The sequence below is a fragment of the Taudactylus pleione genome, unplaced genomic scaffold (assembly GCF_031769625.1).
Source record: "Taudactylus pleione unplaced genomic scaffold, aTauple2 ptg000421l, whole genome shotgun sequence".
Classification (NCBI taxonomy): Eukaryota; Metazoa; Chordata; class Amphibia; order Anura; family Myobatrachidae; genus Taudactylus; species Taudactylus pleione.
In genome coordinates this window covers 344,094-362,650 of record NW_028284823.1, presented here as the reverse complement: position 1 = coordinate 362,650, position 18,557 = coordinate 344,094, and the positions used below count along the sequence as shown (strand labels likewise).

Below are 18,557 nucleotides of genomic sequence, written 5' to 3'. Positions count from 1 at the left end.
AAGACGGTGTGAAGGGGGTTGGGGAGTGTAGTAGTAACAGGGGCTGGAGATAGAGGAAGGTGAAGGGGGCAGAAGAAGATGAAGGAGGCTGGAGACAGAGGATGGTGATGGGCACTTCGGCAGAAGGTGACAGGGGCTGGAAGCAGAGGGAGGTGAAGGGGCAGAGGAAGATGAGGGAGGCTGGAGGCAGAGGAAGGTGATGGGGTAGGAGGTGACAGGGGCTTGAAGCAGAAGAAGGTGATGGTTCCTGGTGATGGAGGAAGGTGAAAGAGGCTGAGGGCAGAGGAAGGTGATGGGGGCTGGGGCAGAAGGTGACAAGGGCTGGACGCAGAGGAAGGTGAAGTGGCAGAAGAAGATGAAGGAGGTTGGGACAGAGGAAGGTGATGGTGCCTGGGGACGGAGGAAGGTGCTGGGGGCTAGGGTTGGAGGAAGGTGATGGTGCCTGGGGACGGAGGAAGTTGAAGGGGGCAGAAGAAAATGAAGGGGGCTGGTGGCAGAAGGTGACAGGGGCTGGATGTAGAGGAAGGTGATGGTGCCTGGAGACGGAGGAAGGTGATGGTGCCTGGGGACGGAGGAAGGTGACGGGGGCTGGAGATGGAGGAAGGTGATGGTGCCTGGGGACGGAGGAAGGTGATGGTGCCTGGCATATAGATGACTACATCCAGGGCTGCCATCTGGGGTGGACTGCCGACACTGGAGTCCCAGGCCCAGACACTCCGGGGGCCCCCTGCTCCTACCCCAGTAGCACTCAGACCCTCATCCCCTGGTGAACCACACAGGCAGCCAGGGACAGACTGGACTGGGGGCATGCAGGCAGAGGACGCTCTCCAGCTGCTCCAATTGTGTTTGTAAATACAATGAGAGCGATCGGGCAGCATACTTCTGCCTGTCACAGTCACTGAGTGTCACTCACCACTACTAGTACTCTGTGACTGCCCGCAGCATCCAGCAGCTGGCAACTCAGATTGGCTGCAGTGCAGTCAATGCTGATTGGTTAATGGCTCCAAACATCCACTAATCACAGTGGTGGGATTTATTCATGCACTGATTGATGGATGGCTGGAACTATCCACCAATCAGAGTGCAGGAGGCTGTGGTACTGTATTCAGGATCAGGAGGACCATGAGATGGCAGGGCCAACCAAAGGCAGCCAGATGAGGATTAGAATAGATATTCTGATAATTAACAAGAGGTGGGGAGAAAGTGCGGGGATTTTAATTAGAGATTGAGGCATTGCAGATTTGGGACATGTTTTTCAATGATGGTCAATGATAAATTGAAGATTATGGGTATGATGTTTACGAGTGAATGGGCAGGCAGATCTATGCTATAATTTTTAATAAGGAAGAGGGACTCTGATTTGGGGTGTGATTTCTAATGAGGGAGTATGGGTATGTGTGCATGTATGTATATGTATATATATATACAAATATATATATATATATATATACATACATGCACACATGTATGTATATATACATGTGCACTTGCCAGTCCCCTTTGGATAATTCTAGAGTGGTTAAATACCATGCTGTTCCCAGCCTTTCAATAACTTCGTCCACAGTAGGCATTGGTAGGCATCACACTTAGACACACTATTCAATTTATGGAAATAATTGCAGAGGTGTAAGCTCCCATCAGGTTCAGGAATGTGTACAATGGGACTTGACCACTCACTATGTGACTTTTCAGTTATATCTAACTGAATAGAGAAAGCTAAAGATCTGCATATGGCAAACACAAATTAGGATAAAATATAACTTTTATCAATTATACATATATATATATAAATTTAATTCAGAAATTAAATTAGCTAAATGTAAAAAATAGTAAATAGAAAGTGAATATAGTTATGAAATGTGTATTAAAAAACACACTATATGCCTATTATTAGGTCTTTCTAATTTCATATAATATATATTCTGTCCTTATTTCATAAGCATCCAAGTATAGAGAACTTCACTTGGGTTCGGAATAATTTTTAAATATTCATATTCAAATAAAAGTGGGTATATGCACTTTATTATTCTGGACATGTTGGAAATGCTATATGCTGATTCATACATGAAATGTGTGCTATACTGAATTATTCAGCTGTAACAGATATTTACAATGAGATAGTCTCACAACTCCATCTTTATTTCAATATTAGTCTGTTAATCCCATTCATGTACAGTATATTTTAAGATCGTGTATGAATCGGGATACTAGATTGTCCACAACCTACAGAGATACATTCTATAAGGTTGTGATTATATACAGTCAGGTCCATAAATATTGGGACATTTACATAATTTTCATATTTTGGCCTCTATTCACCACCACAATGGTTTTGAAATGAAACAAACAAGATGTGCTTTAACTGCAGACTTTTAGATTTAATTTGAGGGTAATTACATCCAAATCGGGTGAACGGTGTAGGAATTTCAACAGTTTCAATATGTGCCTCCCAATTTATATCCTTGCTTAAATTAGTGACGTGTCACTGGTTAATGCATTGTATAATTTTGGTATTTCCTAATAGGTGCTTAATCCACATTGATATAATAGACCCATACACATGCATTTTAGTATTTATTTCATGATTTTAGTTATTTTCTTAAGGACAGTAGATATCTAATTTATTTCCTCAATGTCATTTTATATGGTCAGTGTCTATAGAAGGAAATGTATTCAGAGTTCAAGTAGATGTTGCAATTTGCAACAAATGTAACAACTAGTCCTAGCATTCTAATGTGCTCATGTCCCGCTGTGTTTCTCTAAGTCACTGCCATCTAATAAAACCTGTGTTCATTTGTGCATTATAAACGCAAATCACCATTTATTTAGTTATTTATTTACCGCTGTATGAATATAGTACAATTGCACTTTCAGAAACTGCTTAGGGCCATATTCAATTTGGAGCGAAAACCCGTTATCGGCGCCTGTTTTAATTACCCCCTATTCAATTCAAAGACTTTTCGCCGGTATGAAAAGTCTTTGTAAAAAAACGGGGATAACTTTTCTCCACTGAATAGGTGGCGAAAAAAAGTGCAGAATTGGGGTTTAGGGGTGCAGGCTTAAAAAATAGCCCTGGGAATGTCCCCTAAAAGTAATGTGTGTCAAAAAAAAAAAAAAAAATCGATACACCCCAAAAAATTAAGTTTCATTTTGGTGTTAAAAAAAAAAAAATATGGGGGACAAAAACCTAAAGTATCGAAATTGATTCCAGAAGGGTTCCCAAGTATGCGGCAGGTGTTTTCTTCATTGCGGGTGGTAGCGGCAGGTGCATTTTTAAAGAATTTTTAAAAATAACTTTAGGGACTTAAAAATATGCTTGCACCCATTTTCATGTACCCCAAATTTGATGGAAATAGTTATTTAAAAAAAAAAATCTAAATGCTATTCTTCACCCCTTCTTCTATAGCCGCATTTATGCACCTGCCGCGGCTATTAAAAACCCGACTTCCTTCAGCAGGCAAAAACAGGGGTACCCCTAGTGATCCCCCATGTCTGGACATCTTTAGGGGGGTAAAGGGGGGCCCTAGACTGCACACCCTGAAAATATATGTAATGGGAGGTGCTACCTGTGGAGACTATTGTTGCAAACATACAAAAAAGATTTACAGTGGCAAACAATGGAGGTGCTTGTTTGTTTAATATATATGGAAGAACATTGTTTGTTTAATATATATGTATTATTTTCACATCTTTATTTCTCACCTCCCTACATGCAGCAGCAGCTGCTCTTATATATCCTACACCTTTTTACACTTCACCTTTCCTTATTGGAGCAATGCCCTGGGGTGGCTCAGCTGGGCTGGTTTGGGGGTGTCCTGCGCTCTGGATTTCAACCCCAGCATGTTAGGGACCTACCCTCAGAGGTTACCTGGGCGCGGTGGGTAGGCCCATAACCATGGCCATGATTATGCCAAAACCCCTTTTATTATTTGCAAAATGCTATTGCAAAATGTATTATATATAATGAGTAATGTTGGAGTTGTGCATCTGTAAATCTTTTTTGTATGTTTGCATCTTTAGGGTGCCAGGAATATTTCCCAAAAATTCCCTGTATTTTTCTATACATACCTTTCCGCCGGGTACCGTTTTCGCCGGATCTTAATTCAGTACGGGGATAAAGCGGGCACGTGCCCGATACGTTATACCTGAAAAACCTGCGATGATGGCAAAAAGTCCGTCTTCTGACTTTTCGCCATCAAATTGAATACGGGCCTTAGTCATCACACATGATGAATTAAATATTTGCTTAATTGCTTAGCCCCTGATTTATTTTACATGCAGATCTATTGATTCATTTCACACAAGAATAGGTTTTCCTTTTTCATCATCTAGCTCTGTTATTTAGCTATTCATCTTGAATTCCAATAATCTGTGGCAGCACCACCAATCCCATGTACATAGTGATGAATCAAATTATGGGGAATTAAGGGGTCTTTGAATTGTGACTGATAGGTAACAGTAATCTCTTGTGTAATAGATACCTTCTTTTTTATCTCTGCAAATAATCAATCAATTACGTGAACCTCAGCATTGAGTGTGAATTCCGTGAACCTCAGCATTGAGTGTGAATTCCGTGAACCTCAGCATTGAGTGTAAATTACGTGACCCTCAGCATTGAGTGTGAATTCCGTGAACCTCAGCATTGAGTGTGAATTCCGTGAACCTCAGCATTGAGTGTGAATTCCGTGAACCTCAGCATTGAGTGTGAATTCCGTGAACCTCAGCATTGAGTGTAAATTACGTGACCCTCAGCATTGAGTGCGAATTACGTGAACCTCAGCATTGAGTGTGAATTCCGTGAACCTCAGCATTGAGTGTAAATTACGTGACCCTCAGCATTGAGTGCGAATTACGTGAACCTCAGCATTGAGTGCGAATTACGTGAACCTCAGCATTGAGTGTGAATTCCGTGAACCTCAGCATTGAGTGCGAATTACGTGACCCTCAGCATTGAGTGTGAATTCCGTGAACCTCAGCATTGAGTGTGAATTCCGTGAACCTCAGCATTGAGTGTGAATTACGTGAACCTCAGCATTGAGTGTGAATTCCGTGAACCTCAGCATTGAGTGTGAATTCCGTGCACCTCTGAATCGGCCCTTAGTGTTATGGAGAATCCTGCTCTGGGACTACCAGGGGAGCGCCACCATGGAGGGAGACATTTATTCTCTGACATTGGGCCTTAAAGAAACTATACCTGCTGAAATGAATATACTGTATATAGATACACCTGCAGTTGCACACAGAACATAGACCTGCCGCATATCATTTTAATCAGCAGAAGCTGCTTGTGCATCCTATTTGCATCATTATGTTCCGAATTTGTTTTTGCTATGCCAGCTGCATCAGTGTGTAGAGCTTCGCCAAGCAGCCCTGGTCTGGCATCATCATTTCCCTTAGTTCTACCAGTGACCATATATAGCTGGTAAGATGAGAAAGTGAGGGTTCGTGCAGCTTACACGGTGCAAGGCCTGGCGCCCTTTCCAGTTTCTAAACCACAGGTGCTGCTAACTGCGAATGGAAAAGCAACACTGCAAGACCCTTGTGATGTGGTATAATAGTGGCATAATCACAGTCTAAAGCTTTTTAGTGTGAGGCTGTTCTCATAACACTGTAGGACCGCAAAAGTGCCTTAGTCCCGCTCCCTACAGCCCCCACCTGTGGTTTAGAAACCAGAAATGAGGGAAGAGGCCAGCACTGCACACAGCTATGCCAGCACTCACTCAAGGTAGCCTGCAGCATAGTAAGGATAACAGACACTTGCTGAAGCCAGGCAAGGGTTCTCAATAACAGTTTAATTTAATTTAATTTTTACTTTGCTTTTAATGGTCCTTTACCTGAAGGCTGTGACTTGAGCTTAATAGCTTTTCTTAGAGATATGGTAATTTTTTACAATTGAGATTATAATGATTTCTGATTAATTTAAAATACCGTAATATATCAAAATGTTTGTTTTAGCTTTAATGTCTCTTTAACAAAAAATGTTAGCACTAATTTATATGAATTAGTATCACCCACAATGACGCAATGTGAAATGCCTCTCTTTTTCTGCAGCCAGTAGGATGTGATGGGAAGCTGCATTCAGCCAGATCACTGGATCGGTGTGGTGTGTGTGGCGGAGATGGGGGTACATGTTACAGGGTATCGGGAAGCTTCAGAAACTGTGTATTAGGTAAGTTATACAGGAACTGATGGAAAACACAGTGATGGCTTAAAGAGGAGCTGGTACACTCTAACAACAGTCACTTTGACATCTCTAGAAGTCAGGATGACATGCCAGATTACACAGTGCTAACCCATCCGCTCCATGGCATTATTATATGAATGTAACGTGGGGGAGATGTATCAAGCCTTGGGGAGAGATAAAGTACCAACCAGTTACTAACTATAATTTTTTTTAGCACAGCCTTTAAAATGACAGTTAGATGTTGATTGCTTGGTACTTTATATCTCTCCAAGGTTTGATACATCTCCCCCATAGTCAGAAGGGAGTAGTACAATTGACACAATGAGAGACTAGTGATCGATTACATAATTTTTACAAGTTATCATTACTCAATTCTTAGCCTTTCTGGTATACCTTAATTTATTTATGCTACTGAGAGGGAGATGCATCAAATCGTCTAATGAGAACAAGTGGAGATGCTACCATAGTAACCAATCAGCTTCTAGTTATCATTTATTAGGTTCAATATATGAAATGAAAGCTAGAAGCTGAATGGGTGCTATGGGTAATTTCACAACTTTTCCACCAGTCCTCTTTAGAAGGTTTGATACATCTGCACCTGAATCATTACAATTATAAAAAAAGAAGTTGTATTGGGCGGGGTGCAAGCAGGGGCGTTACTGGATGTGGTACTCACCTGCTCCTTGAGCGCCGAAGGAGCGTGAGCTAAAGTTGGGCGTAGTCTTGTGTCACTGATGACTGCCATTTGGGGGGGGGGCGTGACTCCATATCTTGTCCCCGTCCTCGTCATGTTGGGCGCATGCCCAGCACTCTGGGAGCTGTGAGGCAGCCCCCAGCCTTTCCGGACACAGAGGGGTGTGGATGACTCATCAATCACCACTGTTGCAGCACTGCCCCCAGACACCATCCGAGGGGGTGATACCGAAATAGCAGAGCTGCTATTCTGGTGTCACCCTCTCGGATGGTGTAACCCAGTGCGGTCTTCCACCACCCCAGCATCCCACCTAGTGATGCCACTGGGTATAGGTGCATATTAATACCTGGGCAGGCCAGCGTGCAATCCTCGCATCTTATCTTGCTCCAGCAAGTAAACGAATCCTACCTCCTTGCGCCATATTCCCGAAGATGCCACTGGGAAGATGGCGTCACGGACTAAGAGGAAGCCGCTTGCAGGCACAAGGTAAATATAATCTAGGTGCAGGGTGTGCAGTGCAGGTTCCTCCTGGACCCATGAGCCTGTGTGCACCGCACATCTTGCACCAGGGACGTGCAGTTAAGGTAGGCAGGGCAGATAGAGCCTCCCTTGTCATGCTCTTGAGATTTCATATAAATATTATTAGAATAATACAAAGAAGATATTTATAACATAAACAGCACCCTAGGACTGCAGGGAGATGAGAGATAAGGCAGCAACAGCTCAGCTTCGCTTCTGTATAATCAGACACTGCTTGCAGAGCTGGGGGTGGGGCCTCACCACGGGCGGTATGCTGCCCAGAAAGAGAGCTAATGGAGGCATGCCTCTGAGTATGGGGGGGTGGTACCTTGAGGTCTGATGGACACCTTGGATGTATCATGTGACCAGAAAGTGCACTGCAGTGTTTAGAGATGCAGCTCAGAGAGTCAGCAGCAGCAAGAGAAGAGACATTGATGTAGGTAGGAGAATCAATGGACACTAAGGGGTATATTTACTAAAGTGAGACTTTTTAGACGTGGATATGTTGCTCATAGCAACCAATCAGATTCTAGCTATTATCTTCTAGAAGGTGCTAGTTAAATGTTAAGTAGAATCTGATTGGTTGCTATCGGCAGCATCTCCATTTCTAAAAACTCTCACTTTAGTAAATAAACCCCTAAAGCTTTTTGTAGTGAGTGGAGAGTTACAGTGAGTAGGGGGTGGGACAGGCTCCCAGCACTAAGACCCATCTCCATGTGTGCCTCCCCAGCCATTGACCTCACCACACGTCACTGCCTTGCACCCGTTATAAATATGCCTATGACATGGTGATTTTGTGCTGTGAGTGAATATTTTCCCCAAAATAACAAACATCCATACTCAAGAAATTATACAGTACCCCTGCACTATTTAAAAAGTAGATTAATTCTATTACAATTGTAAGTGAATTTCATTAGTAGAGTTGTTGCGCAACTTATGTCTCTTGCTGAATGGGCTCTGTCTTTAATATGCATTTGAAAAATGACTCTGTAAAGAGGAAACGTTGTCCTTAATCAAACAAACACTCTAAACAAAAATCCTAATGCTGTTGAGCCTGTTTTGTGAAATTGGCCTTGAGTTGAAGCCTCATTAATAAATGGCTGCCCCTCTCTAAATATAGTGTAGAACAACATAACTTGGAACAAAGATATTTTTCCTCCATTACAGTAATGTTGAATACATAAAATGCTCAGTTCTAAACTGGGAAACTCTTTACATATCCCAGCATATTTCAGGTCGCCTATTTATATTGCCCCGGTCACTGCAGGGAGTGCCAATATCTGGACTAAAATTCTCTTCCTTACCACTCACCATACATAAATAGACAGCAGATTAACACCTTACTTTCCAAAGCCTCCTAATTCTAAAATGAATGATTATTTTGGGATCAGTTTTTTTTTTATTTTAAATACTAAGGGGACTATTTATCAAATAATCTTTTTGGGCTATTCCTCCAAAACATCCCCTTATCCCTATATATCACCCCTTCCCCAGGACTAGTTTCCGGCAACTGATCTGATTATCTCTTCTGTGCTGTTTACACTGTGTGTGCCGTTGTCACTGGAACATGTAAAGCATTAGATGGCCTTCAAATGACTATTTCCAACCACGGGTAACAGGTCCAACACCAAATGCACAATCCCCTCATTGTCATACTACAATAGCATTGGACAAGGAAGGGGGAAATTACTGGGCTGCAGGCTGGAGGTGGTAAGAGTGTAAAGTCAAGGTATAACGTTGGTCAATATTTGCCTTATAGATCCTCAAAATAGGATAATTATGGTGGCATTTATACCATATAGTATAGAAAAATGAAAGTACGGGGTGTGAGAAACCTGTTCCATCACCGAGTTCTGCTGCTTCCCATTTTGCAAGAAGCAGAGGCTGGGAAGTGAGAGACCCGTGCTTCACAGTTCCCCAGGAAAATATAGACAATATCAAACCCCTTCAACAGGCATTAATTTCTACCCCTTTATTGTCTTACTAATATAGCATTGGACAAAAGAAAAGGGGGAAATTACTGGGCTGTAAGCGGGGAGAGATAGGAGTATATAGAAATAAATCTACCCTTATTTGTATAGGCATGTGATCACATAAGATTATTCTAAACCCAGTTGATATATTGTAACATAGAACTTTATAGGTACTGAGTGATAGGTAGTAGTCACCTTATACAAAGAAAAGAAGGGGGGGGGTTTACGAATAATAGTTGTACAGTACTGTCAAAATAATATATCTAACTTAATTGGAGGCTATCAAAGAGTAAAAATTCCTTGTCTATAGAGAAAGGTAAGATTGGCAGCTTGCCGGCAATATGTATCATGCAACGCTCTTTAAGCAACAGAAACCCTGATAAATGAATTAATAAATTGCAATTTAAACAACAAACTTGCTGTTATAATGTGGCAATATTTAGTAACAGGGGCTGTGTCTGAGATGTCAGAGCCGTAGACGTTACATAAAGGAAATTGCTCCAAATTTAATAAATAGTTAAATACAAATATGACCTGGGCGTAGGGGTGTGTACATTGTGCACATGCAGGGCACCCTAGGGTCCAATGTGCGTTTCGCCAGCGTGACTTGATTATGGAAGAGTCAGCTACCTTTATTGAAGTGTCAGATATTATGAGAAAATCTGTAACAATGCTGTGAACAATAGGTGTTTACAAAATACAAATGTGGTTGGTTGTTCACAATAAACAGATTATTCACAATGTAGTAAAAGTATTTTCCCTTAAGCATATATCAGGCATGTCCAACTTCCAATAAGTTATGATCTACTTTCACATGTCAAAAACTAACCATAATCTACCACACCTGTGTATTCAGTGGAGCATTCGTTAAACACTGAGATGTTTAGTTGTTACATAAAAAATGCCACATAGTGCCCCATGTATCACAGAATAATTCCACATAATGCCCTAATATGTCACAGAAAATTCCACATAATGCTCCCATTTGTCACAGTATGCCAGTCAAAACTCACTGTCATGCCCCTTTACATCTCAGCCTCATAGACCCTTATGCCCTAATATGCCAGCCTCAGAACCCCCTGTAATGTCCCCTTAATATGCCAGTCTCAGAGCCCCCTGTCCTGTCCCTTTTATATGTTAGCCTCAGAGACCAATCATCTCCTCTAAAAACACTAGTCCCTGTCCTTCCCCTTTCATATGCCAGACTCAGGGCCCTGTCATGCCCCCTAAGCATGCCAGCTTCAGAGTCCCCTTGATATGCCAGCCTCAGAGCCCCCTTTATATGCCAGCCACAGATCCCCCTTGAAATGTCAACCTCAGAGCCCCCCATTATATGCCAGCGTCAGAGCCCCCCTCATGTCATACCTTCACCAGTCGTCAGCAGGCAGGTTGGAGCAGGAGAGAGGGCTGGGTCACAGCATTGATGACATCACTGTTAGTGTTTCACCAGCACTGGGGTCCACCCTGCTGTGCTATTCCTGGACACTACCCGTCCAGGATTAGGCAGCCTCCGGACACTTGTCCAAAGGAATCCCAGCTTGGGGTGATCTACAGCCAAGCATCCAGTAATCAACCAGGCCTGGCATATATGAATCTGTAGAATAGCATAATAGTACATTACAATTCAAATACATGAACAGTGGGAAATAGGGACCAGAGCAGGTAGGGACTGTCAATGGAAAATGCCTGCAAGGCATTTCATTCAGCTACATTGGAGGTCATCTGCTACTAATCTTATCTCATACCATGTGGTATATTGAAGAGTTATCTCTGATTTGGAGATATTGGGCACAGGTAGGGTCTATGTAGCTGTCTACCAGTGACGTGCAGTTAGGTCAATGGCTGGGGAGGCACACATGGAGATGGATCTGAGTGCTGGGAGCTTGTCTCATCCCCTACTCACTGTAACTCTTCTGTCACTACACTAAGCTTCAGTGTCCATTGATTCTCCTTCCTTCATCACTCTTGCTGTTGCTGACTGAGCTCCGATCTCTAAACACTGCAGTGCTCTTCCTGGTCACATGACACATGCAAGGTGTCCATCAGTGCTGAAAGCACACCCTCATACTGAGAGGCATGTCTCTATTAGCTCTCTTTCTGTGCAGCTTAATGCCCGTGGTGTGGCCCCGCCTCCAGCTCTGCAAGCAGTGTCTGACTATACAGAAGTGAGGCTGGGCTGTTGCTGCCTCATTTCTCGTCTCCTTGCAGTCTCAGGGAGCTCCACAAAGCTGGTGAATGTTAACTATAAAAATGATTACAATGAACAAAGTAGATGTTTATAAGTTAGAAATATCTTCTTTGTGTTATTCTAATCTTTTTTAAATCAAATCTCAGTAGTATGACATAGGAGGCTCTGCCTCCCCTGCCTACCCTGACTGCACATCCCTGTTCTCTACCTCATGTGATCATACAATTTTGATTAAGAAATATTTTAGGAGTAAAATATAAAAGCTGAAGCTAATCAATAAGTGTTGTTCTAAAGTGCTAGTAGGTAAAGGGATGTTTACTTTCTCTCCATCAGGCACATTGCTGTGTGGATCCACAGTCCTACACAAGGTTATGGAGAGCACTTTCCCACAACATTACCAAATACTGAAATGTGGAAATACCCCTGTTTATATACTTGCTAGCCAAATTAGTCACATATTCACATGATAAATAATAATTATTAAGGGGCTGCATTTTTCTGCTTTATAACACCTATAAAATGTAGTCATCACTTGTATGTCACACTAACATTCAGTATAGATGAGTTATTATCCATATCCATATATATCCATTGTCCCTCTCCCTAACTGAAATACAGTTAAATGTTGCTGCTTTGTGTCGTTGCTATCCATCATGTTCCCTATTGATGTTTTCCAGGTTATGCTCTTATCACAACAATTCCAGTGGGTGCGTTTGACATACTAATCACAGAGAAGAGAAATACTGAAAATATTCTAGGTGAGAGGTGGCTGGGAGATTGTACTTGAACCTTGCTTTGGCCCTTACATACAGTAATAGCCTGCAAGTTGCAGGAACTGGCACAATTCAGGCAATTTAGTCCATAGATTTAAAGCAGTTATGTAAAAGGATATTTGAGGTGCTTTGCCTTTTAAATTATGGCTACTTTAAAACCTTAGGGCTTAATCACCAGAATTACACCAGTTCCTGCAACTCGCAGGCTATTACATAAGGGCCTTAGTAGGTTCCTTTGAAGATGATAAGCGAATAAGGAAAATATGTTTAATGGGGAGAGTTCTCAGTCAGGAGTTCTTGTGTCATTATTCAGACTCAGCACGTTTCACCTTTGTTGCATGTATGCTGTAAATGAAGTTATTGCATTGGAGTTATAAATACAAAGAGAAAAGACACCATTATTGAATGATATTAGTGACAAACATCCATCACTACACAAACTGTTTTATTTGCTTTTCTGTGAAGGAAGAGAAGCTCATCCTCCAAGTACATTCTGACCAGATATCCACGTTCTGCGTCAGAGAAAAGTTAGCTGTATAATCTCCGTTTCATACAAAGATATAACAGCCAGCTTGTTAGGAGTATCACAGTATTACTGTACAGATGTGTCCTCTTGTATCTGCTTGTGCGGCAAATCATGCCACGTATGTCACTAGTTGCGTGCCCACGACCTGGTAGCCATGCTGCATTCGCACCCACGATCTATAGAATTGCATGGTTCGATTGCAGCCGCAGCATGGCGTACCGGGGCTGGCAAGTCGCATGCGGAAAAGATGCAAGTGGACACATTTGTACTTTGTTAAACCCGGGGACCATGCTTCCTTTGCCCTCCTATGCCCCTAACACACGGAGCTCTGTCCTCAGTAACATGGAGCCCTATGTACTGGGGTGGGCAATAAGCGGCCCTCCAGCTGTTGTTGTACTACAAATCCCAGCATGCCTTGCAACAGTTGTAGCATGGCCAAATAGCAAAACTGTGGCAAGGCATGATGTGATATGTAGTTCTACAATAGCTTTGGGAGGACCGGAAGATAAATAACCAACCAATCAGCTCCTAACTGTCATTTTTCAAACAGCCTATAATGTGACAGGGGCCGATTGATTGGTGCTTTGTCTCCATTCTCTTTATCTCTCTCCAAGGCTTAGGACATAGACCCCTTAATAACACGAGTGATTGGTTGCTATGGGCAACATCTCCACTTCTAAAAACCCTTACTTTAGTAAATACACCCCTAGTGTCTAACGAATGCGTTTTGCGGTGCAACAGAACGCTTCCTCAGGGGCTGTGATACCGAGAGATAAGATCTCCACTGTATGGGAATAATTCTGACAACAACTAGAGCCCACAATTTTTTTTTGATTAGGACTGACATTGTTGGTCTAACTAACTTCTCTTTCTATTTTTAAAGAAAATATGTCATATCCAGTGCCGGAGAAACACACACAAACCTATTTCTTTAATCCCTTGAAACTTTTTGGGAAGTCCCTAATTCTTCTATGCTGCAGGACACTACACACCAATTTTTATTTATTTATTGTATTATTGCATTTGGTATTACTCAGGTGGTGCCAGACAGAACATCTGCCTAGTTAGTTGATTGCATGCTAAGTCACATAGATATGACATTGCCACCCCCTACAGGCTGCTGCTGGTACGCTCCTTCCATCATACTGTTATTATCAGTATATACCAGTTCGTTCTGGCAATAGGACATGGTTTGGTTTGATCTATGGGACTGCCTAATTTATCCCAATTATTGGAATGTTGGAAGTATGGAGGAAGTAGGCATGTCTGTGTGGGCATGTGCAGTATGACTAGCCAACAGTGCCACCATCCATTTAGGTAAATGCTTCTACCTTGTTCCTCTTCTCTAGAAGATACAGTGGCAGGGTTTATGATACACAGTTCTGTCTAGTTCTAATGATACTACAATACATCCATTATCTTCTTTTTGTTTGCTTGTAATATGCATTCATTTTATTTTATTTCCTATCTCATACCCTTTTTGGTCTTTTTCCTCAGCCCTGGCAGACTCTGCCGGGAATTTTTACATTAATGGGAACATGATGATGGATAATCCCCAAAACTTCCGAGTCGCTGGGACGCTGGTCAAGTATCGACGCCCACCAAATGTGCAGAGTGATGGACTGGAATATCTGACGACACCGGGGCCGACCAACCAGTCCCTCAGTGTCATGGTGTGTGTGTGAGACTCCAGACTATCTGTGTCCCCTACGGTCTCATATATAAAAGGCCAGTAAACAGTCCCAGTATATTTTCTATTAAACCCCCTGTCACCATGCTACCTCCTACCATCCCAGCATGCTTCTCACTAGAGCCCTGCAAAATAGGGTGAGAGGGGGCAGGGAGTACATTTATGGTTGTGTGAGAGAGGTGGAGGTTAAAAACAATATATTTTTGGAAAACAATCAGGTCCTTTAATATTTTCCAGAGATCTTTCCTGTGATAATCATCTTAAGAAAGTAAAAGGATATTTAAATGGTATGTCCAATTTTATTCAATTTTGGAAGTACCATTTCCCTCCATTAATGTTGAGATCTTTGGGATTGGGCTGAACAGATTTACCAGGTGAAATTATGTAGATTTCTGTCCATATTATTTAAGCAATTTATTATAAAATGCTTCGCCTGATGGGATGACAAGAAGGAACTGTCCAAACAGGCTTAGAAGAAGAAGCCACCCTAATGCAATGGACACCTCTTTACACAAGCTCCATGCTTTTTGGAGGGATCTGGATATTGAGGGATGTCGTCTACGCACATAAGAGGCACCAGCCCATTTGACTATACAATGGGGAAGGGGGGCTTATAAAAGTGGAGAAAGCAGGAAGTAGAGATAAATTGTCTTCTAATGCTTAAAATATACCACCAATTTTATCTGTAGTAACCAATAGTAATGATAGACTGGAGTTAAAAGTAATTTGGAGTTAATTTACCTCCATTTAAAAGACTTTTAACTTTATTTGCTTTTATAGAATTCCCCTAACTGATATGTTATCAGTGCTCGTCAGCAATCTGATCAAGAAGATCTCTCCCACATCCTTTAAATTTATAGTTTATGTGCTGTCTGGGGCTGGTAAAGGATCTGTAAAGAAAAATTGTCAGGCAGCTTTCATCCAACAATACCAGGGTTGGACTGGTCCATGGTCGTACAGGGGAAATCCCCAGTGGGCCCCACCACTTGCTCTAATGTCAGGTTCCAGACTGTGCACTTGAATTATACATTGTTACTCTATTTGAGGGTCAGTTACATGGTCTCTAATGTCTGTCCAAGCTCTGTGGGGGCTGGCATCATCTCCTGTGGTAACTGAGCATACCCCAAAGCATTGGCCTGTAACACGGCATTCGGCCAAGGTGGGCCCTTCATGCTCCAGTCCAACACTGATCAGTACTGCCAATGCCACTGTAGACTTCAGCATATTTCTATGGACCTCATTTCTACAGTCCCGTTTCCCTCCCAATTACCTGAAAAATGGACGTCTCTGTTAAACTCAGCAGCAGAAGTCAGCAGGAAAAAAGTTCTTAAAACATGTATATGCAGGAACAGCAGTCTCCTTAGAACTGTAATATTTTTAAATAAGCTCTGGCTATGGCTTCAACAACTTGTTATTCCGTAACTCAACAATAATAGTGTTTAAACGGATTTATTTATGTAGGTTTATTCTATATGTAGATGTTTGTTTATATGTAAATGATGTGCTTACAGCTTTGTTTATATATATTATACAGCTGTTTCACAGGACAGTTTTGAAATTACTTGTAGCATTGCCAAATCAGCAAGTTTTTTTCTGTAGACATTGCAAAATTGTACTATAAATGTATATTACTTAGTCTATATGTAAATATATATTTGTTTTGCATTTAGTACTATAACTTCAATGGAAAGATACCCCACATAACATATGAATATACAGTACCTCGTGCCCCAGAAGTGCCTTTGCCCTATCTTTCCGAACCAATACAGCCTGTTCCTCCAGCTCCAAGTAACGTACAAAGTGGGGTCCAGAGAAGACCTGACAGCAGTTTACCTGATTCACCTGACACCTGGAACTGGGGAAACGCTCAAGAAACAGTCAATTCACTTCTCCATCAAGAGAGATCGAGTAAACACGTGATAGTAGAAGAAGACCAAACAGAGGGTAAGTTCTCTCTTCTTGGATCAAGGGTTGTAATCTCCTCTGCTGATATGTTATTTGGTATGTAGTTCAAGGATAAACAGGTGATGTATTTAGTAGATGATCGATATTGTGTTATCACCCAATGGTTCTGAATAACAGTTGGACGTAAATACAGTTGTGTGTGGCAATTTTGTAAGTCACATACAGTTTTTTGCACTTCACATGCACACTGCTGGGATGTAGTTAGTGTATCAACATTCAGAATGCCGACAAGGAGACAGCGGTATATGTTGAATCCGCCATGCCAACATAGTAGATGCTTTACATGTCAGTATGCCAGGTACGCCATATTGCTGCCCCCCTTGTTATTGCCGATATTCTGAATGTTGAGCATACATACCCATCCTCTTTGACTAGTATTATCAGCTGCATTTATCAAACACTTTTGGATCATTGTTCTTCAAGAGGTGAACCAGGAACAAGTGCAACATAAAGTAGTAGGAGAATTGGGAGTCAAGTTATAAATGGACCCCATAAAATATATTTGGGTTAGCATTACATCTGAAATCTGTATTTTTGACCTCCACACAAAGCTGTGCTTTGGCTATGACCGTGTTGAAATGTTCCAAAGTGTAATGCAACTCTAATGAAGCTCTAAATACAGATAGACATATTTGCTTGGCCACAAGTTTGCAAACTTATATAAAACTCTAAATCATCCCTCATGTGTCTTCTTCTGTCTTAAATTATTAATTCTAAAATTACAAATCTATCTGAGTAATAATATTACTTACCATCGGGGCTTGCGACAAGACCCTTGTGGTAGGGTCTCGTTCCCGTATGCCCCAGTGAGCTTCCCGCTCTAAATAGATGCATACGCCCGGAGACAGCAGCACAAGATGCAGACGCCCAGCCCCATATAAAGCCGCCCATCTCACTTTACTCACAGCCTGATCAGTACACAAGAAAGCATAAACATCGGTTACATCGAAAACAATCGGACTCATACACACAATAGTGGTTGACCTGACCTGCCGCAGGATTTTGCCCGCTTCCTGTGTACAGCTTACCGTATGGCTGCGTATGCCGCCGCACTGCCTTAATTATGCACGCCCCTATAACAGCACAGTACAGATGGTGTAATGGTTAGCATTACTGCCACACAGCACTGAGGTTGTGGGTTCGATTCCCACTACGACCCTAACTGTGTGGAGTTTGTATATTCTCCCTGTGCTTGTGTTGGTTTCCGCCGGGTACTCCGGTTTCCTCCCACACTCCAAAAATATACTGTTAGGTTAATTGGGCCCCAACAAAAATTAACCCTAATGTGTATGTGTGTGAGCATGTGGTAGGGAAAATAGGGCCTGATTCAGACCCGCTTGCAAGCGCATTGCGCGTCCGCCAGCTCCGGAGCGAGCGCAAAAAGCGCTCGCTCCGGAACTCACTACAAAAGGGGCGGCTGTCGATGTTTATCGACAGCTCGCCCCATTTTGTAGGCGTGGCTAGGAGGTGGCTTCACAAACGGAGGCGTTCCCATGCGAACGCCTGCCGTTTGTGGGCGGCCCCACTGACATCACCAGTGATGTTAGTGAGAGAGCTTCCGGCTCTATTTGAGCCAGAAGCTCTCTGGGGCTTGCGGCCACGAGACCCTACCACAAGGGTCTCGTCGCAAGTCCAGTGGTCGTGATGGTCTTGACCATCGCGACCATCATCATGGCCGCTCGTTATAGCTGTGGGTAGTAACCCACAGCTATGCGAGCGGCCAAGAGGCCGCAACTAAAAAAACCTGCGCCCGCCTGATTCAGAGCGAGCGCTCATTTTTTGCGAGTGCCACTGAATCAGGCCCATAGATTGTACGCACCACAGGGGCACAGACTGATGTGAATGGACAAATATTCTCTGTAAAGTGCTGCGGAATATGTGTGCACTATATAAATAACTTTTAATAAATAATAATAAATAATAATAACAGCGTTAACACCTGTGTTTGCCTGACCACCCACCGTCACCACCCACAAACGGCACTTCCTGTCAATCAATATTGGGAGGGTCTGCGTGTAGTCTACGTACCCTAACCGGATCGCACT

General features: G+C 42.5%; 1 protein-coding gene across 2 annotated transcripts in view; it reads left to right on the top strand.

Annotated features, from left to right (window-relative positions):
• The window catches only part of LOC148506184 (ADAMTS-like protein 2), a 63,909-nt gene that overhangs the window by 22,968 nt on the left and 22,384 nt on the right, over positions 1-18,557 (top strand). For both annotated transcript variants that reach the window (XM_088447133.1, XM_088447132.1), the window contains 4 exons: positions 6,052-6,169; positions 12,236-12,316; positions 14,355-14,530; positions 16,218-16,491. In XM_088447133.1, coding sequence (XP_088303259.1) covers positions 6,052-6,169; positions 12,236-12,316; positions 14,355-14,530; positions 16,218-16,491 — 649 coding nt within the window. The remainder of the gene's footprint in view (positions 1-6,051; positions 6,170-12,235; positions 12,317-14,354; positions 14,531-16,217; positions 16,492-18,557) is intronic.